This window comes from Ochotona princeps, chromosome 21 (assembly GCF_030435755.1).
Source record: "Ochotona princeps isolate mOchPri1 chromosome 21, mOchPri1.hap1, whole genome shotgun sequence".
NCBI classification, from domain to species: Eukaryota; Metazoa; Chordata; class Mammalia; order Lagomorpha; family Ochotonidae; genus Ochotona; species Ochotona princeps.
In genome coordinates this window covers 33444870-33472125 of record NC_080852.1, presented here as the reverse complement: position 1 = coordinate 33472125, position 27256 = coordinate 33444870, and the positions used below count along the sequence as shown (strand labels likewise).

General features: G+C 44.9%; 1 protein-coding gene across 1 annotated transcript in view; it reads right to left on the bottom strand.

Moving 5' to 3' along the window:
- Nucleotides 1–27256, bottom strand: part of CHCHD6 (coiled-coil-helix-coiled-coil-helix domain containing 6) — a 240173-nt gene that overhangs the window by 111598 nt on the left and 101319 nt on the right. Inside the window, exon 5 of the mRNA XM_012925941.2 lies at nucleotides 3905–3988. Coding sequence (XP_012781395.1) covers nucleotides 3905–3988 — 84 coding nt within the window. The remainder of the gene's footprint in view (nucleotides 1–3904; nucleotides 3989–27256) is intronic.

Below are 27256 nucleotides of genomic sequence, written 5' to 3'. Positions count from 1 at the left end.
GAGTGATGCTGCCATCATGAACATCTTAGAGCATCTTTTTTGGACACACTTCTACTGGATCTAGAATCACTAGATCACAGGGTTCAGAGGTGAACTGCCTTCTTGGCAGCACTTGGTCTTGTCCATATTGTCCACGTTGGCCGTGTCATAATAGTATGACATTGTGGCTGTGAAGTGATGAGGATGAACCCTTTGCATGTGCTTGTTGAACACTGGAAGCCCTTCCCTTGTCAAATGGAAGGGTTCTCATAGTTAGCACCTCCTGCTCTACATCTAATGTAGTTTCTGTTTTTCTAAATGTGCTGGTCAATACACCAAGGAACAAGGAAGAAACTGCTGGTGCAGAAATGGGCAGCATTTACTGAGAGCTGTCTGTGAGAAGATTGTGCAGAGCTGTCTGGATCCCTGTGGTCTTCCTTTAACCCCAAGTTGAAACACAGAGAAAAACAGGGAGGAAAGGGCTGGCAACTCATGGTGGAGGTAGAGGGAAGAATACGGGCATCTGACAGAATCAGAAAGGGAGACTGATTCTCCATGGGAAAACTGAAATCTAAGAACAGACACACTTCTGAATTTCCTCCTTTTGTCCAGCTCAACCTTTGGGGCGAAATCTAATAATACCATCTGACATTTGTGACTGCCAACTTTGTAAAAGCGGGCGGACTGGTACCAATTTGGGAGATCCTCTGATACAGAACTTGATCCTCATTTCCCTCCCAAATCAGAAGCCAGAAACACAATTGTCTGAATAACTGCTGTGCTCAACAGGTAGCAGACTTAGATCAACGAGGAATTCATGAGAGGATCTGTTTATTAAAGAAGGGGATGGCTGCTTTCTACAAATTGCTACCTATCCCCCAAATAACTAGCAGGTTAGTCTTACAATGCCCATTTCAAAGATAAGCAAGCTGAGGCTAAAGAATGAAAACAACATTCTTAGCATCACAGGCTTTTATATTTTTGAAGCAAAACTAGACTAGATGAAGCCCAGAGATGAGACTTCCATGGCCCAGAGAGCACCTTTAATGATAAACTCCACCCCAGGACACATAGATGTACGCGGTGCACACATATTTATGCATGCACATAGACTCATCCAATAACCTGGTCCTGGAGCATCGTGACATGATATGGAATCCCCAATACCACCAAGCGCTAGGGAATGGAGCCAGCACTGATAAGGCACTGAGCACACGCCAGCACTTTTACAGACCCTGCCCCCTTTAGTCCTCCCATTAACTCCCTGCAAAAAGCATTAACATTTCTACTTAACAGATCAAGAAATTCGGATGTAAGGAGACACAGTGACTGCACAGGATGGGGATACAGAGCTGTGTGGGAACCCAGGTCCACTGGTCTCCAGTCATCACTCTCTGTCAGGGAAATAGCACTGCTGCCATCCGTGGCACCATGTCTAGGGTTCTATGTCAGGCCCCTGAGGGTCCTCATAGGGCCCCGACACTCTTAGCAGCTCGCCACTCTTGGTGACCAAATAGAAAAAACATGCTCCTAGCTCTGATCTTGCAGTGTAGGTGTGAGGAACAATTACTCAGAAACATTATCAAGTATGGAGGTCTACAAATCATGACTTGCACACTCGAGAATAATCACCCTGTTACCTACTGCAGCATACGAGGGTCAAGGAGCCGCCACCTCCTTTGAAGTTGAGTGCAGGTCTGTGTGTGCTTTCCCTCCCTGCTAGACACAGTAGCCTGAAGGGGAGGCCTGGCCAGTACTCCAGGTTGGTACCTGACAGGCAGAAGGGCAGCAGGATTCCAGCTGGTAGCCCCTGAACACCCCAGAGATCCTCGTAAGGGCCCCACCCTCTGCCTCTTCTGTCACAGCCCGAACATGCTTGGAGTTGGGCTGGGTGGGCAAGGATGATGTGACGTTTCCACCACCACTTTCTAAACTTCCAAGGAAGGAGAAATAGAAGGGGGAGTGGAAATGAGGGGAGCACGATGACTGGAAGGTCCTGGAGTCATGTGTATGGAAGCTGGCAATGCCAAGGCCTGAGAGTAGCCACCCAATAAAAGCAGAATTGCATAAAAGCAACAGTGGATTAAAAAAAAAAAAAAACCAAGATGGTTGGGCGCTGTGTGTTTTCCATCTTCCCAGGCATTACTGGAATAAAATTATTCAAGGAAAAAAATCATAAACCCTTTCAAAAATAATACATGTTAAGATCTACTATTTGGCCTCTTTTTCTGGCTCTTTCTTTAGTACTCTCTACCCCTCTATCTGCTGCAGTAAGCTCCATTTCTGGAGATGGTAGAAGTGCTTTCCTCTTTATCACCTGCAAAATGCTGTATTTTAAGATCCAGAAAGATCATGCTTTTGCACTCCCTTCTGGAAGCATTTAATAATTGTTCACCACCAGGTAGAAAAATCTTTAAAAAAAAACAAGCTTACATCTGCACATACAAAGAGTCTAGACCTCACTTTATGATGAGTGGGAAAGAACAGATGAGGAGAAAAAGGCTCAGCCAGGAGAATTTCCTCTTCTTTAGCAAAACAGGGAACTGGTTTCAAGGAGAAGAAACAAAGTAGGGAGGAGAGAGGAGTGACAAAGGAGAAATATATTTGAGAGGAAGAACAAGGAGGTGGGGCCATTTGCCTTCCACCCCAAGTACACACACGTACACACACTTCTAGCAGCCAAACCCAGAGAGAAAAACACAAGAGGCGACAGCAGGGGATATAACAAAAAAAAAAAATCTGTGCCTATGAACATATGGACAACTGTGATCATTAGAGCTATGGCTGGTGGTGTGTGTGTGTGTTATTGTTCCCAGTCTCTCAAATCACAATCCTTGTCATTACAAGCTACAGCCAAACCTGTGCGGGTGGCTCTTCTGTGGAATGTTGGCTTGTCAAGGGCAGGCCATTCTGAGTGGCTTTGAGGTGCACGTTCCATGGATTACAGGATGTCACCGGATGCCGATGCTGGTCATTCCCTAAAAGCCCCACAGAGGCAGACAGGTGGGTGACCATGGAGCAGGGGGCAGGGAGGAACTGTCGTCCAGTCTCCTCCGCCTGGGGACAAAGAAATCCACCTCTCTGCCAGGCTCCGTTGTGGTGTGCCACAGCAGAAAGCTCCTGTGGAAATCAAGCCCCTCAAGCAAACTGTCAATTGCAAAGCTCCAAACCGTGACAAATGATTCACGAAGATGTGCCTGCACTGAGCTGATGGCTCAGGTTGCTTGGTGCGCTGTCTCAGGAATGAGGGAGAACCACTTTTGCTTACCCTCTCAACCATCCCCCCCTACATTTTTAACCCATTGCTTTGAAAAATCTTGCATGATCAACAAATTAAGCCAAAAATAAATGTTACCAAATGAATTATCAAGAATTGCAGGATTTTTCCTTATTTATTTATTTATTTTTAAAGACATGATGATGTGTCTTTAAATCTCATTCATTTCAAAAGCTTATCCTCAGAAAAGCAGTGAGCGAATAGCAGTAGCGCCCTTTGATCTTCCCAACTCCCAGGAGAAAAATCAATAATACAACTTTAATGTATTTGTATAGCAAGGCCTCACGTTATTATTATTTTTATCCAGTGCAGCTTAACTAAAGTGAAAAAGGTATACTGGTTCTCAGCACCGCCCTGTGGTGAAAGTGATTCTTTTCTAAAATTGAACTATAGCAGAGCCAACCGCATTCAACAACAACCAAAAAAAAAAAAAAAAAAAAAGGACCAATTAAAAACCAATTATCTCTGTGAATGCAACTTGTTGAAAAGCAGGGCTTGTGGTGCTGGCTGCAGAATGCCGGTGGGCGTGTCCACAGGGTGGCTGGCCAAGGGGCCAATAGGCAATCTCTGGCCCACAGCAGTGGTGGATTCTGCTCAGTGGCCTTTAAGGATCTGGCCCCCAGAAAAGCAGCCAAGCGTGAGCCTTACCTGCTTCTCCAGGCGCCCCAGCTGCTCCTTGTAGAAGCTGTCACGGCGTCTGAGCTCTGCCTCTCTGCTCTCCAACTCCCTGGCCTAGCGGGAGAGAACAAAGCCCCTGTTAGCCAGCGGCGTGGGTGCCGGGACTATGCTGCAAGGAAAAGGCAACTGACATTTCTGCTCACAACACAATGAGAAGAGCAGCAGTGATGGAGGGAGAATGCTATGATATGCCAAATCCTTCACATACATTGCGTTTTAATTTTCACAACAACCCTTCGAGGTGGGAAATTACTGTAATGATCCTGCAGATGATAATCACTAGTGTTTATTGAATGCTTACTATCTGCCAAGTGCTGTTTTCCGTGCGTCCTACAGACGATTTCCTTTGATTCTTGCAATGTGGCTGAAAGAGGTGGGATTAGTATGATGCCCCATTATAGATGAGGAGACTGACACCCATCCACAGAGGGGCTAAGTAGCTGTTCAAATACTCACAGCTACTCAGAGAGGAACTGAGGTCTGAACTGAGAGTGGCTGGCTGAGGTGCTATGCTACCCTGAGCTGCAGTCTGGGAAGGCCAGAATTGTGCGTTGGCTTTGGAGGTAGGTACATTTGGCACGGCCCTTAATCTTTAGGCTGGAAAAAGTGAGTATCCATAGACACCTCCTGCCCGTTGTTCACCTGATGGCAATGCTGGAATGCCTCCTGGCCAGTGTCCTCCCTTCAGTTACAGTTACAGTCGGGACAAGGGCTCAGCTAACTGGGCAGGTAGCCTAGAGCCAGCAGCTCTGAGGCTACACCTAGCCCTGCCCTTAACTAGTGGGGGTGACCTTAAATAATTTTCTTAACTTAGCCAAGTTCCTCACTTCCTCAAAAGTGTCCCTCCCCAACCAGCAAGACTGTTCAGAAGATTAAAGGAAAACCCAGCAGAAGTGGGCAGGGACACAGGCCTCCACAAAGGGTCACCAGCCTTGAGGCAGCATCAGATCCCACTGGGACACCCACGCTGCAGGAGCCTTTGATGAGAACAGACCCCATGGCCAGCACCCCCACCTCCACATGCAGTAGAGCCCACAGCAACGTAGCACAGTGGGCTGGGGTGGACGCTTTGGCACTTGCCTGGAAGAATAACACCCCGCGCTCATCTCCTCTCTGTACTGGAGCCGAGTGTGCCCAAATACTGTTCTGGTCCCTGGTGGCACTGAATTCTCATCACCTCCAAGAGCATAGCCAGTCAGCAGTGTCCTGCATATTACTTTTTTCCTAGCACACTACAGTATTGGCACGCAGCTCTGAGTCAAAACTATAGGGCAAAACAAGGAAAAAGGATTTCTGAAAGCTCATTTCCTTGGCGATGTTACTCTTACTGGCATGAAACCTTCAGGATGCATCAGCAAGGTGGTCAATGAGGGGAGCTGAAGAGGCAGAGGTGCCTGTAAGTGCCTAGCACCAGAGGGAGAGGCTCAGGAGAGATGCTAGGGCCAAGAGGTTGCTCAGCCATCTGGACAACTGAGAGCTGAGTTCTAACACCAGCTCTACCCTTTACTAAGTGGTCCATTCCAAGTCTGAGCAAGCTGCCCTTTTCTTGGGGCTTTTCCCCTCACCTAGAAAAGAAAGACAAAGTCATAACTTGGCTCCCCATGCAGTGGTAGAAGAGCTAAACACGCCAAGCAGGACTGTGGAATGCCAACACTCCCAAAAAGCTAAACACAAACACTGAGTGCTGGGGATTTCTCCCAGGAGTTTGTAAAGTGGAGGCTGGGGCTGAGTCCCAGGAACGCAAGCATGGCTAATCTGTGCTGGGCCTCTTAGCAGCCCAGCACTGAAATGTTAAGGATCCCTGGTGCAATCACAGGAGAAGCTCGTCACATACAATTAAGCAGCCAGCACAGGAACATCTCCCAGGGCTCTGGACCTGCCATTCTCTGGCTAGTCATCCCAGCCAGGCAAGGAGACGACACTGGTAAGCAAAACCATCACGAGGCTCTTCAACTGCCATTTACAAGGGACAAGTGGGGCAGCAGAGACAAGCAGTCTCATCCAAGGGTCCACCCACAGTTCAAATGATACATTGTGATGGCTTCCCCACGCAGAGGATGCAGGAATGCTCAGCACAGAGCTTCAGGGCTGTGGCCGGCTAGATATCCTCGTTGGGAGTGGGACGAAAAACTAAAGCACTGAACAGAGGTGCCCAACCATCCAGCGGCTCTTCCTCAGGCAAGGAGACTGCCCATGCACTGCAGGAGTTCTGAGGACATTGTTCTAGTCACATCAAGCTGCAACAAGTAGTAATCTAAGTCTGAATGATGTAATGAGCTGCTTAGAGAGGGGGAGTCTGTCTCTCCCACTTGTAGGGAAGTGCTCTGGCTTGTGCTGTTCTCTCCAAAGTCTTGATTTCCCGATACGGCCAAGCCAGCAAGGTGGCTAGCTCTTCGCCTCTGTTTCATCCAGCACCAGACACTGCTCACCAGCTCTATTAATCTCTGAGATCTACAGTGAAATCCCAGTGATTGACAATAGACAGAAGAACACATATTGAAAATGGCTGGGGAAAAGGAACGTGATACAAATGTCTGGATGTCAATGCCTGGCCCAGAACAGACCCTCTGTGATTCAGTTTTGATGAGTGAGGGAGGGCAGGCTGGTCTCCGTACACAGTTGCGCAATATCCTAATACTTGCTTCCTAACACTCACAAGAGGCCACGCAACACGCAGCTCTCAGCATGGCACTGGGATTAAGCAGCACGGGCAGGTTTCACTGACTGGCTCTGTAATTTATCAGAATGCTATACAGCATCTCCTCTGTGACAGGCACGATTGCAAAAGGATCGGGGCTACAACAGGGAAGCCAGAGAGAAAGCTTCTGCTCTCGTGGAGCTTAGATCCCAGTGGGAGAGGCAAATGCATGTGCAGATAAATAAGGCAATCTCAGAATGATATGTGCCAGGGAGACCAGAAGACAGAATCACTCGGGGGGTAGCAGGCTGCTGTTTTCTCTAAGGAGATTTCCAAGAAAGTCTTCTGGGGGGAAAAAATTCAAAATTATGTAAATTGTCTCTAATACAAAGATAAAACATCACCACTGTGAAAACGCGCTCAATGAATGAGGGTCTTTGAATGGCAAACTGAAGGGATCTTCTGTGATGGAGTCAAGGACCTCCTCCAGCCATGATGGAATGAAGAGTTCACATGCTGATGCATCCATCCTGCTCCAAACACATCAGAGAGACAACCGCAAAGACATCGACAGGCTTAGAAACAAGATGAAAGTGTCCAATACAGAACAGGTATACCAAGCAGTGGGTTGGGTTTACGACCAGACCTGCTGGGTCCTGGGTCTGGAGCAGGCCAGGATCTGTCTTTATCCTAGGGGATTCAAAACCATGTTCCACAGAGGCAGAAGGGGCAGCCAGACTGGACACATGGGGCTCAGAGCTCCCATCGCAGTAAGAAGCTGAGATATGACAATGATTCTGTTTGCTTAAACCGAAGCATCCGGAAGGTACACAAGTAGCCCCTTGACCACCAATGAGCCTGTAATTCCACTGGTTCAGTTCCTGGTTCTGTGCTATCCCCAGCGTCACCACCATGAGGCTGTAGTCAGACCTGGCCCTGAACTGGGGAGCAGGTATAAGCTACTATAGAAATGTCAAGCCAGGAGAAAAGGACACAGGAAACGGAGAAAAACAAAAAAATCAAAAACCAGGGCAAAAATCATACTTCCACTCAAAATGAGCCTTTAAACCAAACCTCAGATATATAAAAAGATGTTTAATTTCTTAGAAAGACAACCTATGAAATCAGCAATTCACTCCAGAAGAAATCAACTTTATGACAAGTATGTGACAAAGCACTGCTTAAGACGTTTTACTGTGGAAAAATTTAAACACAAGACAGAGCAGTATAATAAATCCCCTCATGGTTATCACCAAGCTTCTCCAATTAGGAACTAAGAAATCTTCTGGCACTTCCACTCTCCCAAGTTTCTTTTATATATATATACATATATATAAAATATATATATATAAAATTCTTAACATTATCAGCTATCCATTTGATAAAGGATTTTAAACATGTATATTAAATATGTTTATGTTCCTCAAACTATTATGAAAGAATAACTTCTCATTTATAAAAAAATGAACTACGACCTTGAAACAGGCAAATTGGGGCCAGTGATGCGGTACAGCTTGTTACGCCACCACCTGGGACCCAGACATCCCACATGAGCACTGGCTGGAGTTCCAGTTGCTTCATCTCTGATTCAGCTCCCTGTTAATGCATTTGGGAAAGCAGCAACAGATGGGCCAGTTACTTGGGTCCCTGCCACACAAGGGGGAGATTCAAATGGAGTCCCAAGCTCCTGGCTTCAACCTGGTTCAATTCCTGCCTTTGTGGTTATTTGCAGAATAAACAAAGGTCTCTCTCTCTCTCTCCCTCCCCCCTTCTCCTTCCTTTCCCTATAACTCTGCCTTTCAAACACACATGTTTTTAAACATTTTTTTTTAAAACTGGGCAAATCCCAATTATATATTATAAATTTTAAATCTCCAAAATAAAAAGGATAAGATAAACTGTAAGCTTTAGACTGGGGAAAAGTATACAAATGTGAGTCAGGACATACAAATACATGACAAAAAATTTGGGAGGTGAAAAAGAGGTACAGAAAACCATGAAATGGGCTGGTAGGCCCATCACATATCTGATGATTGTTCTAGAGGATAAGCAGGGAAAAGGTAGGCAGGAAGAAAAAAAAGGAGAGGGAGGAGAAGAAAGGAGAGGGAGAAGGGTGGAACTGAAAGCAGAAGGCAAGGTAGAGGTGGGGAAAGGCAGAAGAGAAGGGTAAGATGAAGACAACAGAGTGGGGACAAGTGGGACTCTATTGCAGTCTCCTTTGCTCCCACTGATGAAGCATGCTTCCACTGTGTGAGCCGCCTGCGGAGGCCCACACTGTAAGGAACTGAGTGTGGCCACAGGGTACCAGCCAGTAAGAAACAACAGCCCTCAAATCCATCAGCTCTTGAAGGACTGACACCTGTTGACAGTCACATAAGTGAGCATGGAGGTAGACCTTCCCCTGCTGGAGCCTCCCGATAACACTGCAGCCCCGGTAGGCACCTTGGCTGCTGTATCATGACAAACTTTGAGGCAGAGACGCCAAGCTCAGCCATGCCGAGATCTCTGATCCACAGAAACCACGGGATGATAAATGTTTATTGCTTTAAGCCACTGGATTGTTCAATTTCTTGTTTAGCACAGATAATGAATATAAAATATGGTTAAATGTACCCTTTAAGAAAAATATTATTACTTGGAAGAAAAGGAAAAAGAAAATTCAACTATTAGTTTATAAGAGAGACACAACCCCCACACTAACAGTTTAAGACAAAAGAAACTCTTCCCTGAACATAAATATTGACACAAATGTTTACACAAAAGGTTGAGCATTTAAGATTTTAAAAATAGGGCCCGGCGGCATGGCCTAGTGGCTTAAGTCCTCGCCTTGAATGCCCCGGGATCCCATATGGGTGCCGGTTCTAATCCCAGCAGCTCTACTTCCCATCTAGCTCCCTGCTTGTGGCCTGGGAAAGCAGTCGAGGACAGCCCAATGCATTGGGACCCTGCACCCGCGTGGGAGACCCGGAAGAGGTTCCTGGTTCCCGGCTTCAGACCGGCACAGCACCGGCCCATTGCGGCTCACTTGGGGAGTAAAACATCGGATGGAAGATCTTCCTCTCTGTCTCTCCTCCTCTCTGTATATCCGGCTTTCCAACAATAATAAATCTTTAAAAAAAAAAAAAGATTTTTAAAAATATACAGATACATACATACACAAGAAGAAAGTAAAGATCCTCCCTAAAGAGAGAAAATATTCTGTAGAACTAGCCACAGCGACAGGCCCAGATGTTAAAATGAATTCAGAAGGACTTCAAAGAGCTATCATAAACACGTTAAAAAATTGAGTAAAGATATATATATTCATACTTGGAGAGAGAGCAGAATTTCCAGAGTGTTAGAAACTATTGTTCCCCATTCCTGATGGTGAGAAATCAATGGCTAACCTTACTGGAGAGCCCTTGTATGTGATAAGTCACTTCTCTCTTGCTACTTTGAAGACGGATCATTCAACTGTGCTGGCAGTGTGGTTGTGACATGTCTAGTTGTGGCTGTCTTTGAGATGCCCTTGTACAGATTTTTTTTGTAATTCTAGGAATATGAAGGAGCTTTTCTACCCCTTCTATAAACAACTTGTCCCTAGCTTTCCTTAGTTTTCTGGTTAACCTGCTGTTTGCTCAAAGTGATATCTGCCTCCTCAGGCAATGATAATGTTCAACAATTGCCTCTGGCTATTTTTGACAAGTGCCCCCAAAGAAAAGGCTGTTTGCACTGAGCAACCTCCACATCAAGTCAAATAAAAATTGGCTAGTGAGTGGGCTTTTCCAAGGGACAACTAAATGAGAAAAATGACAATTCTCTGGAAATGAGGTTTGGAAGGAGTTTTAACCCCTTTCTGCTGGAGCCTGGCAGGTTGTAGGTTTGCACCACACCTGTGGGCTGTGGCTTTCAAGGCTATTGTGGAACGTACAGGGAGGGAGGGTGGGAATGGGACAGAATAACAAGCCTTGCTATTCTTACTGAGAGTCATACATACATATATACATAAATAAATAAATAAACAAACAAATAAATAAATAAATAGTGTGAGTATTTTTGTCCATGTTTTCATTGCTTTTATTAAAGAGAGGCTTTTTTTTCTTACCAGAGGTACTTTACCATTTTCACTGACACTATCTGATATAAAATAGAACTAAGTGGAAAGATTAGAAATGAATTTCTAGCATAGTATGGTATGAAACAGTGTGTCATTAGCATTCTGGACACTATCAGAGAAAGAATGTATGAAGTTGGAAACAAATCATTAGCAATTATCTAAATTAAGGCATAAGGAGACAGAAGAATGAAAAATAAAACAGAATAGCGCATCCAAGATCTATCAGGCAATATGAAATATCCAAAGCATACATTTAATTGGAGTCCTAAATAGAAGAAGAGAAAAATGGAGTGAAAAATGAAGAGATGAAGGCCAAAGAGTTCTCCAAAATTAATTAAAGACAATAAATTACAGATCTGAGAAGATCGGAGAAATCCCAAACAGCATGCTTTTGTGAAGTCCTTAAATAATTCCTGGAGTGATGGAATACTTTTGGACATGAATGGACATAAGTTTTTAAAATGTCACTTCTAGAGCAACCCTAAAAAAAGTAACAAAAAGTTCAGGTAAGAAAATCAATAGGGGACTGGTTATGACATCAGTGAAGACACCTGCACCCATAACCCAGTTACGGCTCTGATTCCTGATTTCTAACTCCTGCTAACACAGACCCTGGGAGGCACCACTGCAGCCTCCAGGAACTGCACTCCTGACATCAGAGATGTGGCTCCTGGCTTTAACCCAGCCCAGTTGCAGCCACTGTGGGAATTTAAGGAGTGAAGCTTTCTCTTTTTCTTTCTATCTGCTTGACTCTCTTTCACACATGTTTAAAAGGAGAGATCATGAATTTTTTTTAAAGATTTATTTATTTTTATTGCAAAGTCAGAAATACAGAGAGGAGGAGAGACAGAAAGATCTTCCGTCCGATGATTCATTCCCCAAGTGACCACAACGGCCAGTGCTGAGCCAAGCCGAAGCCAGGAGCCAGGAACTTCTTTCTGGGTCTCCCACGCAGGTGCAGGGTCCCAAGGCTTTGGGCCGTCCTCGACTGCTTTCCCAGGCCACAAGCAGGGAGCTGGCTGGGAAGTGGAGCTGCTGGGATTAGAACCGGCACCCATATGGGATCCCGGGGCATTCAAGGCGAGGACTTTAGCGGCTAGGCCACCACCCTGGGCCCCGAGATCATGAAATTCTAAATACTTATCACTCCCATTCCCTAAACTAAATCTTACATATGAAACGAGCAAAGAATAACCAGAACAGAGATCAAACATCAAGATCACAAATTTAAATCCCATCATATCAATAATCACATTAAGATGTAAACCAACTTAATCCTATGAGTATTAGTTCCCTACTGTTTTAAGAAATCACCAGAGTTAGCATTTAAAACAATATAAACGTGTTCCCCTAGAATTCTGAATGCAGAAGTCTCAAATGTGTCGAATTTGGGTGTTGGCAGGGCTGCATCGTTGTGGGGAGTTCAAAGAGCCCACTTTTTTACCACGTCCAGCGTCTGGAGGCTGCCCATTGCTCTTGGCCTCATCCCATTTCTGTTACCTCCATCACATCTCTCTCCTATAAGAACCCCTGAGATTATATTGAACTCACAAACCCTTCATCACACGTGCAAATTTCCCTTTCCCACTTAGAGGAATATACTCATGGACTACAGGGGTCAGGAGGCAAACATGTTTTTCTGTCTGTCATACTCCCCAGACTGTCACTGATAACAAATACACGTTAAGTAAAAAGGCACAAACAGGTTTAAAAGAGCAGTGGAAAAGGTTGTATCATGAAAACACTAAGAAACACGGCATCTCTGAGATTAGTATCAGATAAAGAAGAACTCAAACCAAAAAATGTTACCACAAACAAAGAGGGATAGCTCAGAATCATACTAGATAATTATCCAAAAAGAAATAACAATTCTAAATGTGTATGCAGATATTAATAAAACTCCCAAATATATAAAGCAAATTTGACAGAATGAAGAGAAGTTGTTCATAATCATAACCAAAGATTTTAATATCCTCTCTCTAAATATTGATAGAACAAGTAGATTAAAAATCATGAGGGCAGAAGCAGTTGGCACAGCAGTTAATGTGCTGCTTGGATACTCACATCCCCTGTTGAAATACCTGCTTCAAGTTCTGGCTCTGCTGCCAATTCCAGCTTCCTGCTAAGGCACACCCTGGAAGTGGGGCAGCAACAATGGCTCAATTACTTGGATCCCTAGCACCCATATCGGAGACCTAGCTTCACTTCCTGGCTCCTGGTTTCGCCCTGGCCCAGACCCAGCAGTTAAGCCATTTAGGTGAGAATCAGCAAGTGGAAGATGTCTCTCTGGCTATCTAGGTCTCTTTGCTTTTTGAAGAAAATGAAAACATAAAATTATTTTCTAAAAAGAGACTTGGAAGGCCCGGCGCAATGGCCTAGCAGCTAAAGTCCTCGCCTTGAATGCCCCGGGATCCCATATGGGTGCCGGTTCTAATCCCAGCAGCTCCACTTCCCAGCCAGCTCCCTGCTTGTGGCCTGGGAAAGCAGTCGAGGACGGCCCAATGCATTGGGACCCTGCACCTGCGTGGGAGACCCAGAAAGAAGTTCCTGGCTCCTGGCTTCGGCTTGGCTCAGCACTGGCCGTTGTGGTCACTTGGGGAGTGAATCATCGGACGGAAAATCTTCCTTTCTGTCTCTCCTCCTCTCTGTAGATCTGACTTTGCAATAAAAATAAATAAATCTTAAAAAAGAGAGCGAGACTTGGAAAAGAAGATGATACAATTAGCAGATGAGGACTTTAAAGTTATTGCTATAGGACCTAGTATGGTAGCTCAATGGTTAAATCCTCACCTTGTAAGCACCAGGATACCATATGGGCATCGGTTTATGTCCTGGCAGTTCCACTTCCTATCCAACTCCCTGCCTGTGACCTGAGAAAGCAGTGGAGGATGGTCCAAAGCCTTGGGAGGAGCCTGCACTCATGTGGAAGACATGGAAGAAGCTTCTAGCTCCTGGTTCCTGGCTTTGGAACGGCATGGCTCCAGCCATTGCAGCAATCTGGGGAATGAACCAGTCAATAGAAGTTCTTTGTTTCTCCTTCTCTCCATAAATCTGAGCTGCCTATCCAATAAAAATAAATAAATCTTTAAAATAAAATAAAATGATTGCTATAAATATACTCAAGGATTTAAAGAAAAATGTGAACATAGTTACACAAATAGAAACTACTCTTAGAGAATTTTAAGAGCTGAAAAAGACAATATTTGAAATGAGGCTGGAAATACTACCTCAAGTAACCTATGGGATAATTTAAGTACCAAGTAGTCTAACATACGTGTAACTGATTCCTGGAAGTGGGTGGTAGGAGTAGGAAAACACGAACACTTGACGAGTAATGGATGAATAAGTTCCAGATGTACTTTTTAGTATAGGTCCAAAAAACTCAAAAAACAACCCTGTTAATAAATATGTGATGGATGCAATAAAAGAAAGTCTGTAGCTTGTAATTTAAAAGGACAAGTTCCTTTGATTTACCAAAAAAAAAAAAAAAAAAAAAAAAAAAAAAACCAAACCTAATGTCTTATCCCAAAGAACGTTTCAGTCCAAATACCTTCACTGATTAATCCTTTCAAATATTTAAGGGAGAAATTATATCATTTCTTAGCAAACTCCTTTCAGCAAATAGAGAAGGAGGGAACCCTTGCAACTCATTTTATGTGGCTACTATAATTATAACAAAACAGACAAGTATATTTTTAAGAAAAAGAGATTTACAAACCAGTATTACTCAGAAAGAGATGTAAAAATCCTCAACAAAAAATTGGCAAATCAATCTTATCACTACATAATATGATAATATCCTGTGATTACCTGGGGTTAATTCTAGCACCCCAAGAGTCTCAAGTCACTTTACTGTATAAAAATCAATCCACATTAACAAATAAATTAGGACAATTATGTTTTCATTTCAAAAGACGTAAAGAAAGCATCTGACAAAGCACAACAACCCTTTACGGAAAAACTTACAGTAAACTAGTCAAAGAAGAAAATGTCTTTAGCTTGGTGAAGGTATATACAAAACAAACAGACAAAAACCCTATGTGCAACATCATGCTTGTTGCTGGAGTACTTCAACCCTTTAAGATGCAGAGGGCACAGGTGTCCGTGACAGCAGTTGACTCTACTTCTCTGCTTGGGACACTCATGTCCCATATCTGAGTGTCTGGTTTAGCTTCCAGCGGCCTGGCTTCTGATTCAGCTTCCTGTTCATGTGCACCCAAGGAGGCAGCAGGTGATGGCTCAAGAACCTGGGTCCCTGTCACCCATGTGGGAGACCCACATGGGGTTTGGGCCCCCAGCTTTGGTTTCTCCCAGCCTGATTGTTGTAGGCGTTTGGGGCTGTGAGCCAACCAGCAAACAGAGGATCCCCCTCTCCCTTTCCTACTCTCTTTCCCTCTCCTTCAACCTCTCTTCCCTCTCTCCGCCTTTCAAGTAAAAGTAAAAGCTAATAAATTTCAAAAATTTTAAAGATAATAAAGCTGATGAGGATTTATAATAGCTAATAGATATATTTCAGAATTTCCACTCCAAAAGTCAAATATTCACTTCTTTTTAGAGTGGAGTGGAACAAATGCAAAAATCAGTTATGCTTTTCAGTGACAAATGCACAGTCACAAATTTCAACATAAAGAAAAAGGATGGCTAGAGTGAGTTTTGGTAACATACCCTCCTGGGCCAAGCAAAAATAATAACAGAAAGTTTAAAACTATAAAAATGGAAGGTCTGTATTTTAAAACTGTGACATTTTTAATGTCATTAATTCATTAATGAGATATCTGAAGAGCAAATCAATGGTTAAAAAATGAGATTCAAATAGAAAACAATATTTATTTCATATATGAATAAAACAGAACTCATATGAACTAACTTACTGCAGGTCACACAGATACAAGACTGTGAAAATAAGTTCCTGACTGCCAGGTCACCAGTGTCACAACACGTGGGATCACATCATTCCACCCCGAACTACACGTTTCAATAAGATAAAATCAACCTGGACACCTCGAAAAACATAGATTACAAAAGTGCTTCTCAAACGCTTCAAATGCATTTGGATCTCTTAGGATTTGGGCTCAAAATTAGATTCTGTACTTGTAAGTCTAGAAAGGGCTCAAGATTACACATTTCTAACAAATTCCAAGGTAATACTACTTTGAGTAACAAGGTACTACATCATGCTTACAGAAAGATAAATGATGATTATAACGACATCTCAAAAACCCAGCAAGATCCATGATGGGTCTAAATTACGTTCCCCACAACCCTTTCTTGAGATTAATGATAATGTACCCTAATTTTAAAATAATAAGGCAGAGTAAGGGTTTAAAAGTGCAGGCTTTGGAGTCAGGGAAAAAATGAGATTGAATACTAGATCTGCCACTTCCTATTTTAGTGTCCATGGTCAAAGCAGAACTTGCCTGGGCCTCAGTTCCCTGATGCATGCCATGGGAAGACGGACACCAGGAGAGTGTGAAGGACTTAGAGGAGATCGGGCACAGTCTCTGGCACTCCATGGAGGTGGCAGCCAATAGTTGTTTTCATGATAATAAAAGTGTTATTATTAAGATCCCACTTAGATGACATGTCTAAATTAAACAGATCCTCAGAGACAGGAAGCAGATACAAAGCTGCCCAGGGATGAAGGGGACACTAAACTGTAGGATGGCTCTTTTTCTTTTTTTTTAAAGATTTATTTTCACTGGAAAGGGAGATTTACAAAGAGAGAGACAGAGAAAGATCTATCTGCTGGTTAACTCCCCAAATGGCCACAACGGCTGGAGCTAAGCCGATCCAAAGCCAGGAACCAGTAGCTTCTTCCAGATTTTCCACGTGGGTGCAAGGTCCCAAGGCTTTAGACCACTCTCCACTGCTTTCCCAGACCATAAATAGGGAGTTGGATGGGAAGTGAAACAGCCAGGACATTGACCGGCACCCATATATATGGGATGCCATCAACCGCTACTCAAATGGGATGCCAGTTGAACCAATGAGTTAGCCTCTGCAGAGTGGTCCTAATGAGTCAGGCTTTCTACTGGGGTGACAAAAATGTTCCAAGCCTGAATTTTGATAATGGTCACACAGCTCAGTGAATATGCTAAACTCCATGGAATTGTATAATTTAAATGGGTGATTTTTTTTTCTTTTAAGAAAGCTATTTATTTATTTGACAGTTATGGAAAAAGATGGAGTAACACACAGGGAGAGAATAAATATCCCCATCTGCTGATTCACTCTCTTAATGGCCACAATGGCTATGACTGGGTTGAGTGGAATAAGTCAGGAGGTTTATCTGGGTCTCCCACATGGCTGCAGGAACCCAAGCACTTGGGCCATCTTCTGTTTCTTTCCTAGGCACCTTAGCAGGGAGCTGGATTGGAAGCAGAGCAGCAAACCAATACTCACATGGAATGCTAGGATTGAAGAGAACAGCTTAACCTGCTTCATAACAATGTTAACTCCTCAGTGGGTGATTTTATGGTATGTGAACTATCTCTCAATAAAGACACTAAAAATACAGAAGATTAGCAAGGAAACTAATTATGAAGAAATACAGTTAATAAAGCACCAAGAAAAAAAATAAAAAGACTCAGGGTTGAGATACCAGTGAGACACCTGCTGCAGTGATCCAGGTTAGCGTTGGTGCTAAAGATGTGAGCTGGGCTAGGGTGCTGGGGGCAGAAAGGTCAATCGAGGTTCCTGGCCTGAAAATGGGAAATTCCACCTCCACTGTCAAGACAAGTAAACATGCACCTGTCCTCAGGCATCTGTCCACAGTCATGCACAGTCACAGAGTTAACACGGTATTCAGCACTTCAATTCAAATGTTTACAGAAATCACCAAGTTAATGCCAGGTGTCCACAGGTGTGCATGCTCTTGTGTTACACACAGAAAATCTCAAAGACAACAAGCTATGTGCTCACTTGCGTGCTACCTGCTCTCACCCTTCCTCAACTGCACGTGCTTACAGCTGAGGGACCACACTGTGCTGACTAGTGTCAGAGACAACATTTGCTGAAAGAATACATTGAGGAGAACTGAGAAGTTAGTATGCAAGAGATGCTAATCACTAAAAGATGGCACACCGTGATAAGAAGCTTGGGTTCAAATTCTGACCCTAGCAATTCTTTCCCATAGCACCCTGGACAGGGTGCTTAATTTCTCTATGCCAGGGTCTCCTAGTCAGAATGCCATGTTTGCTGAGACTTTGCTCTGATCAGAGCTTGGTTTCACCTGCTCTCCGTCTAAAGAACAAACGACCTGCAAAGAATTCATCTTTGCCTTCCTTCCACAACCCAGATCAGACAGAAGAACCACGGCCTGAGGTGGGCCAGCGCAGCAAGGACGTGAGCTTTCCAAGGGACTGCCTGATGCAGTCATGGCTTCACCAACTAGCAACTGGGTCCTGCTGAGGCCAGAGCTCAGGGCAAGAATGGTGAGTGGCACAGATGCCCTGGCTCTGTTGACACCAGGACCAAGTCCCAGCTCCCTTAGAACTCACAGAGCACTCAGGAGAGGTCACATCCCAGTATCTTCTTCCTCACTTTCAAAAAAAAAAAAATTGCTCGCTGGACCAGGAAGGAGCAGGCAACCCAGTCACGTGTTGTAGAGAGAGATGCTCTAAACCACGTCTTAGCTCCTCATTACTCGATGCACATTTTCTAAGAGTCACTGATGCCTTGCAGAAATTTTTGAAAAAACATTCTATTACAAGACCATCTGCTGAAATATCGCCGCTCTCTCTCTGCAGCCCCTATTTCCTTTTATTACCAGGGAATGCTGCATGAAAATAGGTCTCATCCTGAAAGCTGTGCCTGTACATACTGCCGCCTCCCGAGTCTGCAGCCAGGCCTGCAGCACTGAGACCACTCCTCATCCCATCCAGCCGTGGACGCAATGCCCAGTGAAGACAGAGGCTTCAGGGGTGGGGATCGCAGGACAGATGGCCTCCTAGGCAACCAGAGCCCACTCTCCTCCAGGCAGCTGAAGGAACGAACAAGGCAAGAGGGAAGGAGATAATGGGAAATTCTCCATGACAGTTAACTCTGTGTGCATCTGACCTATTTTATCCAGTAAGCACCACACTCTGTAGTCTGCCTTCCTCTCAGTAGTACTGAGATACTGGTAAAGGCAAAATATACTCCTGAGTCTGAAAACACAAGGAGCAGACGAATCTCTTGAAACAATCAGGAACAAATAATACAAACAGCTATGGTCATTTATTAGCAGTAAATTAAAACAATGATTTATATGCTCCTTTAATTTATGTGAGCAATGTATGAAACCCATATTACAGATGAGAAAGATGAGGCCCAGAGTGATTATGCCACCCCAGGTTGCACAATCAGCCATGGCAGAGTCAAAATGTGAAGGCAGTGAGCTTAATTTTTGGAGTAGCTCAGACCCACTTACTGTAACTTGCCAAGTTGCCTTAGGAGACCCTGAGACCACCTCTGAGGGTTTTTTCTTTGTTTTTTTTTTAAAGATCCTGTCCAAAAGCCAGAGCTGAGCTGATCTGAAGCCAGGAGCCAGGAGCCTCTTCCTGGTCTACTACATGGGTGCAGGGTCCCATCCTTTACTGCTTTCTCAGGCCACAAGCAGGAAGCTGGATAGCAAGTAGAGCAGCCGAGACATAAACTGGCACCCACATGGGATCCTGGCACTTGCAAGGGTGGGATTAGCCGACTGAGCCATCCTGCCAGGCCCCTCTGAGGTTTCTAACAAGGTACTAGGGCACTGGAATGATAAAGTTGGAAATAAAGTACAGAACCTTTCTGGTCCACAGTTCCCACTAGCAGTGGGATGGGAAGAAACCTGCTTTTATAAATAAAGCAATAATTAAGTATGTGTGATTTCTTATATGATAAAGCCCAAAGTGACGGCTGCTCTGCCTCAGGAGAGCAGGCTGAGCACTGTTCCCCTGGGCTTGTTCCTGTCAACGTCACAGCACTTACCATCCAGCCTTCTTGGCACACTCCCTCCAGGCCCTGAGTCACCAGGAGTCTGCTTCCCCCAGGGCACAGCAGGCCTGGCCCAGGCAGACGTGCTGGGCACCCATGGCTTGACCAGCATCACCCACTCCCCGACACACACCCCCTACAATGCCCTCATCTCACCCCTGCACCGCCTTTGCCACAGTCCTGTGCCTCTCCACAGGCAAGGTCCCTGCTGCTCTTTCCCTCTTGTTTGTTCTGTCAGTCAATCTGTCAGGAAAAAGGTGCTAAATGCTCTGGGTCCCAGATAGTTCTCAGAACTTGGGGTACTGTGAGAAATGAGACACACCCGGAGGCAATGGTGAGGTGAACCCAGGCTAAAGTGGAGCTAATATCAGATGGGCATGAAGACTGTGAGAGCAGAGTGGCAGCTCAAGACTGGTAGGCTGTGAGGACCAATCCAGAGATGGTCCCTCTCGGGCTGACATTTGAGCTGAGAACTGCATGACAGAAGGCGAGTCCACCAAGATCTCAAGGAACTCTGCTCCTAGCAGAGAAGACAAATGCAAAGACCCCCGGGTGGGAACAAGTGTGCCACGTTCAAGGGGCAAGAAGAACACAACAAACACGATCACAAATACCGAGGGTCACGTCGCAGGAGCGGTGAGCGACAGGATGAAAAACGGGCCACGGCCCCGAAGGTCTGGAGCCTCGCAGGCTGTGAGGAGAGGTTTGTACTGACTTCTGCGAGCCCGCAGAAGCGCTGGAGAGCTCTGAGCAGGAGGGTGATACGATCTGACTTATTCATTTCTTAAACCCAGTTCATAAAAGCTGAACTGGAAGGCTGCTGCCCAGGAGGACAGCCTGATTATCTCTGTTCCCGCACCGTGCACTTGCATGCGCAGGCACACAAAATATCAACTGCGGTTATGACAGCTGTAGCTACACAAAGGCAGCAAGGAAAAACCTTTACAGAGGAAATAATATGCAATTTTCTAGCTGAACACCTTTTAAAAAGTAATGATGGAGAATAAAATCCCTGCCTGGGAATGAGGCAGGGGCTGTCTTTAGGTGCAGGGTAACAACATGCCACTTGAAATAAGCAAGAGTCGGGCCAAGCGGAGCTTACCCATGTATCTAAATCTGCAGGCTGAAAAGACAGCCGTGGGGGAGGGAGAAAAGCAGCCAGCAATTCAACACCACTGCCTGCTGTTTCTCCCTGCAGCTCCAAAGAGGGACAGTTCAGAGAAGTTTCTCCAACATAGCTTGTGATAATTATGACTACTTGCAGAGAACGAGGGATGGTCCAGAGACCATGAACAGCCCAGGCTCCAGGTCAGAGGGACAATCATGAATTGAGTAGATCCAGACAGGCAGAGACAAGGGCTATCCCATAACAAGTGGCACCCGAGAAGCAAATACTTCCTTTCCCAACTTGATGGCAACTTTCAACCTGAGGATCCTGGGTGCTGAGAGCTTAAGAGAGCCACGAGGTTAAGAGTCACAGAAGCATGCCCTAACTGACCAGTAAACAGACTGCCTGGATTTGGTCACATCCTCAGCCTCTAAGCCTGTGACACCAGCAGACAGGCAGAGATCCTGGGCTGTTGAGGCAACACTGTCTTGACTCCTCTGTGCCCTGGGCTAGGATGCCATCAGAAAGCATGAAATTGCCTTCCTGAAGTCAACATGTGACTAGAGCCATCTTCATATCCATGAAGTTGAGCTGCCCCACCACGCCTCAGGATCTGCTCAGACCTGCCCAAATTCCTTGTGGATTCATCCAGAATCCCTGTCTGCGTTCCCCCTTGGGAGAACAGCTACCGGAAACTGAGGTAACATCTTCCTGTGATCTAGTCTCATAAAATACTGCCTCATGCACCCTGGACACAAACACACGGCCCCCGTGGCACTTGCTTTTGGCCCCTACTGTTCCTGTCAGAAATGCCTTTCTACAGCCTGCCTGCCAGTCCAGCAAATTCCTCAAGGCTTTGTCCAAACATGGTGCCATTTTCCCACTGTCCAAAACTCAATCACCTCCATCTTCAGCACCCTGCTAAATCCCACGTTGGCATCTTGAGGAGGGCATTGTTCGGTGTCTGGGAAGGAGCTGGATGTGTGCCTTCCCTTTGCCCTGGACCAGTTAGCCTTGGGTTCAGTCAACATGCCATAAAACAATCCTGAATGGATGCCACACAGAATGGAGGAACTGATCAATGAGGACCACAATGACAACGGTGATACAATGAGGCTGCAATTGGGAGAGCTTCCAAACTTAGGATCCTCCTAGGAGCTCCTCTGCTTCCAGCCCATTTCCCACAGCTGGGATTCCCATCCTGTACTCATAGGTGAACCCTCAACGACCTTCCAATAAATCCTGTTTTTGCTCATAATAGCCAGAACTGGTTTCCATGGTCACAATAAAAATTTGACATTTTATTCTCTTTCCATCTAAACAGAACTTCATCTCCTGTCTGTATTTCCATAGCACTTAGATACATTTTATCATTATTCCAATTATTGTTACTCTAACTGACCTATAGCTATTGATTCCTCTGCCAAAAACAAGCCCCTCATGGCAGAAGCAGCCCCAATCCATGTGCTTCAGCCCTGTGTCTCACACAGTACCTGGTAGATACATGCTGTATAAATGTGTGTTGAACTGAACATGAAGAACAGCTACAAAGTAATGTTACTGGTAATTTTAACAAAAGCATAACTTAGGCTGCCTGATACAATGCTGCAATCTTCCAAACTCTTGGGAAGACAGATAATTATTCTCCAACAAATAATGTTCATCATGACTCTGGCCTCTATCTACGGCCTGGATGCTGAATGAGGGCTCTGCACTCAGATAACACTGTTATCAGATGGCAAGGCTGATCTGGACTCAGGTCTGTGTGATTACAGACCCACATTCTTTCCACTCACCACACTGTTTCTCAATACACCTTTATCACAGAAATGCCACATGGAAAGCGTAGTGTAAATTATTCTGACAAAGCTGCTGCTATTCAAAACATTGTATAGAAACTGTTTTCAGAATTAATGTGTTTATGCATACCTTTAATAGTGGTAAGTTTTCTCTTTAAGGATACTGAGTTTCTGGTTAAAAAGAAAATCAGGTTTCTGTTACTCAGGCCTTGGAGGGAGACAAGGCATCCAGCAGGGATGAAAAAGGAAATGTATCCCCTCATCCCAGGAGGAAACTGACTTCCTAACGGTGTTTCTTAGCTAGCAAGACCCCAGAGTACAAGGTTTTGTCTTGGCTTAGAGCTCTGTAAGACCTATGCACCAGTGTGTGCACATGGATGTGTATGTGTAGTCTGAGTCGAGTGTGTGCATCCATGTGCATGTGTGTGTATATGCAGGGGACTAACCACTTCCCATGTGCCCCTAGAGTGGCTTCCTGGACACAGCCCTATGGGTACTGCCACCCCACATCTCTTCTGGTAATCTATTTAGTCGCTTTGGTAGGGAGCACCCAATAAAATTCCAGGGCCTGATGTACAAACTCTTGGGAACAAAGTGATGCCTACAAACACAATGGGAGCTCCACTCTCCCTATTCCGACATCAGCAGGCCTAGGCTGAAGAGAATACACCAACCCTCCCCTTCCTCTGGGCCATACCACCAAGTACTGTAGCCTACTAAGTACTATTCCCAAGGATCTCACAATTCAGATACAACAAAGACATTAGAAGATGGGCATGGCAGCAACTCTCACTCTATTCCTTCCTCTTAGCAAAGACAAGAAAGGGCCATGACAATTTGACTAAGATTTGTTTCCCCCTAAACTCATACAGGAATTTAATCCCCAAGGTCTTAACGTTAATGGTATTAAGAGGGTAGAAACCTAATTCAACCATGATTAGTGGTGAGGCCTTTTCAAAGTGATTAGCTTGGATTAGGGGACAGATGAAGCCTCCATGACTGAATCTTTTTTTTTTTTAAAGATTTATTTTATTTTCATTACAAAGTCAGATATACTGAGAGGAGGAGAGATAGAGAGGAAGTGGACCTGCCAGGATTAGAACCAGCGGCCATATGGGATCAAGGCAAGGACCTTAGCCACTAGGCCATGCTGCCGAGCCCCTCATGACTGAATCTTAATGGTTTTATAAGCAGAGGGAAGGAGCTCGCACTGACACAGACAGGCAAGTGTGTTCTTGCTATGACGTGATGTAGCCAACAGGGGCCCTCAGCAAAGCTGAAGTGAAACTGTGGACCCTGAACTTTCAAAACCATGAGCTGATATAAACCTCAGGTATTTTGTTATAGGAACAAAAATGAATCAATACAAGTGCCAACGTTCTTTCATAAACCAGGCCCGACCACTTAAAAGCTCAGGCATGCTGGGGGTTTAATTGGGAAACAAGCAGCATATATTTGCAGGGAGGTATCTGTCAGCTTTTATCATCTGTTCCACAAATATTAAAAATTAGCAACTGGACAACCAGCATTAGGTCTGATATGACAGAGACATTAGAGACAACACATACTGGGTAGCTCTGCAACTACTGACCCACGGACAGCATCGGGGAGCTCCATGTTGGCCTCTAGCTGTTGGAAGATAAGGTTAACACAGAAGAAGAAACGGTAGCATTGTGAAAGACAGATGTTCACTCAAGTGCCTGAAATACGCCACAGATTAATAAGTCATTAGCTACATTAACTGCTTCATTAGACACTCATAGTCAGAGATAGCTGGTTTTGAATCCAAACTCTTGTTAAGTGTGCTTCCCTGAGAAAACTGTTTTGCCTGTCTGGGCCTCAGTTTTTCTATCTATCCTGCACTGAGGACTCACAAAGCATGAAAACCTCCTAGCACCTCATAAGAGTTTAATATGGTCCTTTTATTCCTCCTCTTTAAATAATACTTGCTTGCCAAATACTGTTATGCACCTTTGAAGAGCATTTACCCTATTTCTTTATTCCTTTCTGCAGGAAGGGCCCCAAATAGTAGCAACTCCAGGACGCCTGGTTCGAGTCCTTAGCACTACTGGACATGCATATAACATGTTCCCTAATCACTTAAAACCAATGGCATCTTCTCATCTGGATGTGAAACCAAACACAATCTGCTTCTTTCTAACAGAGTGGAGCATAAAGAGGGCTTAATCATTCGCTTCCTTGGGATTAGTAAGAGTTTCCCCTTTCTTGTGAAAGATTTAGAATGAGTCTGAAGTACACATTATTAAACATGAATCTAGTTTTCAGTTGTGTGGGCATATATACTGAATTAAACAGTGAACACATGTCTTGCAGAGCCCTAGAAACCTACCCAGGGCTGGCTGCTATGGTTCCGGGATAGATCTAATCAGTCCTGCTCTGTCAGAAGTGTTGGGGGCACTGAGAATGAAAAAATCGGGCAACTGGAGACTATATGATGGACAATGTCAATCAGTGGATTCTCCAACGACCACATGTGTCTAGAGTGGTGAGACTGGCAATAATACAGTTCTGTAGAACTATCAAAACCACTTTGCCAGCTCTGCCTTTGGACCGGAGATGGTCTCCCCAAGAAACTGATGGACATTTTTGGACGGTGGGATGCGGGACTTCTTGCCTGGTGGATGCACGCAGTGGGGGAATCCCAGCTGAATTTGGTCCGTGGTGGTGCAAAGGTTGAGGACTACATTATGGTGGTGGTGGGGGGGAGAATCTCAGGGCCTATAGAACCATGACACATAATGCAATGTAATAAAAAAAAAAAACAAAAATATAAGATGGCAACGGGGTGGGGCGGTCCACCGAGGGGGGAGGGTACAGGGAGGGGTTGGGCAAAAAATAAAAAAAATGAATAAATGAAAAAAAAAACTGGAGAGGCAGACATGCACTCACTGTAACACAGTACTTAAAACGTGTCTCGTGGGACTGAGAGGACACAGCACCCAACTCTGCTTACCCACATCAAAGCAGCCCTGGACAAGAGGTGGTACTCTCTGCTCAAGCCTGGGGGCTTCCAGCAAACAGGCAGGGGAGGCACATGGACGCAGCATGGAGCAGGCCCAGGTGCTCGCAGCAGCAGTTCTGTGAGCAGCAGCGGCGATACACAGCTGCAGTCCATAGTGAGCAAGTGACAGGGATGAGAAGCTAAAAATTGCTAGTGGGGCCAAAGCCCAAAGGACCTGACTACAACGCTCAGGTTTCTGGACTCCATCCTCTAAGCAACGAAAAAGCACTCAGAGTTCTAATGAGGGCCATTCATACTCAACATTGCCTCTTCCTCAGGTCATGAAGATGGGCCTCCAGGATGGAATTAGTGACCTTAGAAGAGGAAAAATGGGTCTGGTGCAGCAGCCTAGCAGTTAAAGTCCTTGCCTTGCACGCTCTGGGATCCCATATTGGTGCCGGTTCTAATCCCGGAAATCTTGCTTCCCATCCAGCTCCCTGCCTGTGGCCTGAGAAAACAGTTGAGGATGGCCCAAAGCCTTGGGACCCTGTACCCTGTACCCTGTACCCACGTGGGAGACACAGAAAAGGCTCCAAGCTCCTGGCTCCTGGCTTCAGATTGGATCAGCTCCAGCCGTTGCGGATACTTGAGGAGTGAATCATTGGATGGAAGATCGTCCTCTCTGTCTCTCCTCTCTGTATATCTGACTTTCCAATAAAAATAAAATAAATCTGAAAAAAAAGAGCTATTTTTGAAAAAAAGGGGGTAGGGGTAAGAAATCAGAGTATCCCCCTCCCTCCAATCATGTGATGACCGAGCTATCCACAAACCAGGAAGAGAGCTCTCATCAGGTACCATATTGCAGATACTGAACTTTGGTGTCCCAGTCAGTCCCATTCTAAGATAACTGATACTCTCCTCCATGCCCTCATTTCCACACGTCATCACACTGGGGCTACAGCTTTAATTTATGAATCTAGAAAAGACAACACATAGTACCTTCTGCAGAAATCACATGACAAATCCTGAACAAAATATTTTAATACCTTCTAAAAGCCCTGAGGAATGACCAAAAACAAGTAGAAACTGGAGGGCAGGTGACATGTGGGAAAATAAATTCATCACTTTTATGAGTTTTCCTTAAGAACAGATCCCACTTGGTAATTTGGTACCACTATAGGCACCTAGAAAGCAAACAGCACAGCAGGAATATGCGACTGAAGCTATCACAGCATCTCAAAGTGCCCAAAGTGTCCGAACCTCTGGCTGCCTCTGAACCACATACAAGCAGGGCAAAAGAGAAACAGGGATTAGATAAAATGTGACAGCTTTTCAAAACAGATTTATATATGCCTGTGCATACATGTTATGTTCTCAAAATCCAGAATAACAGACGGAAATGGAGACAGAGAGATCTTCCATTTGCTGGCTCACTCCCCAAATGGCTGCGATAGCCATAGCTGGGCCAGGCCAAGGCAGGATCTGGGAACTCCATTTGGATCTTTCAAATGGGGGCAGGGCCCAAAGCACTTGTTTCATCTTCTGCTGCCTTCCCAGGAACACTAACAAGAGGCTAGACAAGAAGGGAAGCAGAAGAGACTTGAATTGAAACTGCAACAAAAGATGTTGTTGATGCAAGCAGCAGCTTAGCCCACTGTACCACAATGTCAGCCCCATGTGATTGCATTAAACCCCTATATCAGAAACATGCCCATATCCATGACCTATAATTCTACCCTAGATATCTAAAAGCAATAAGTA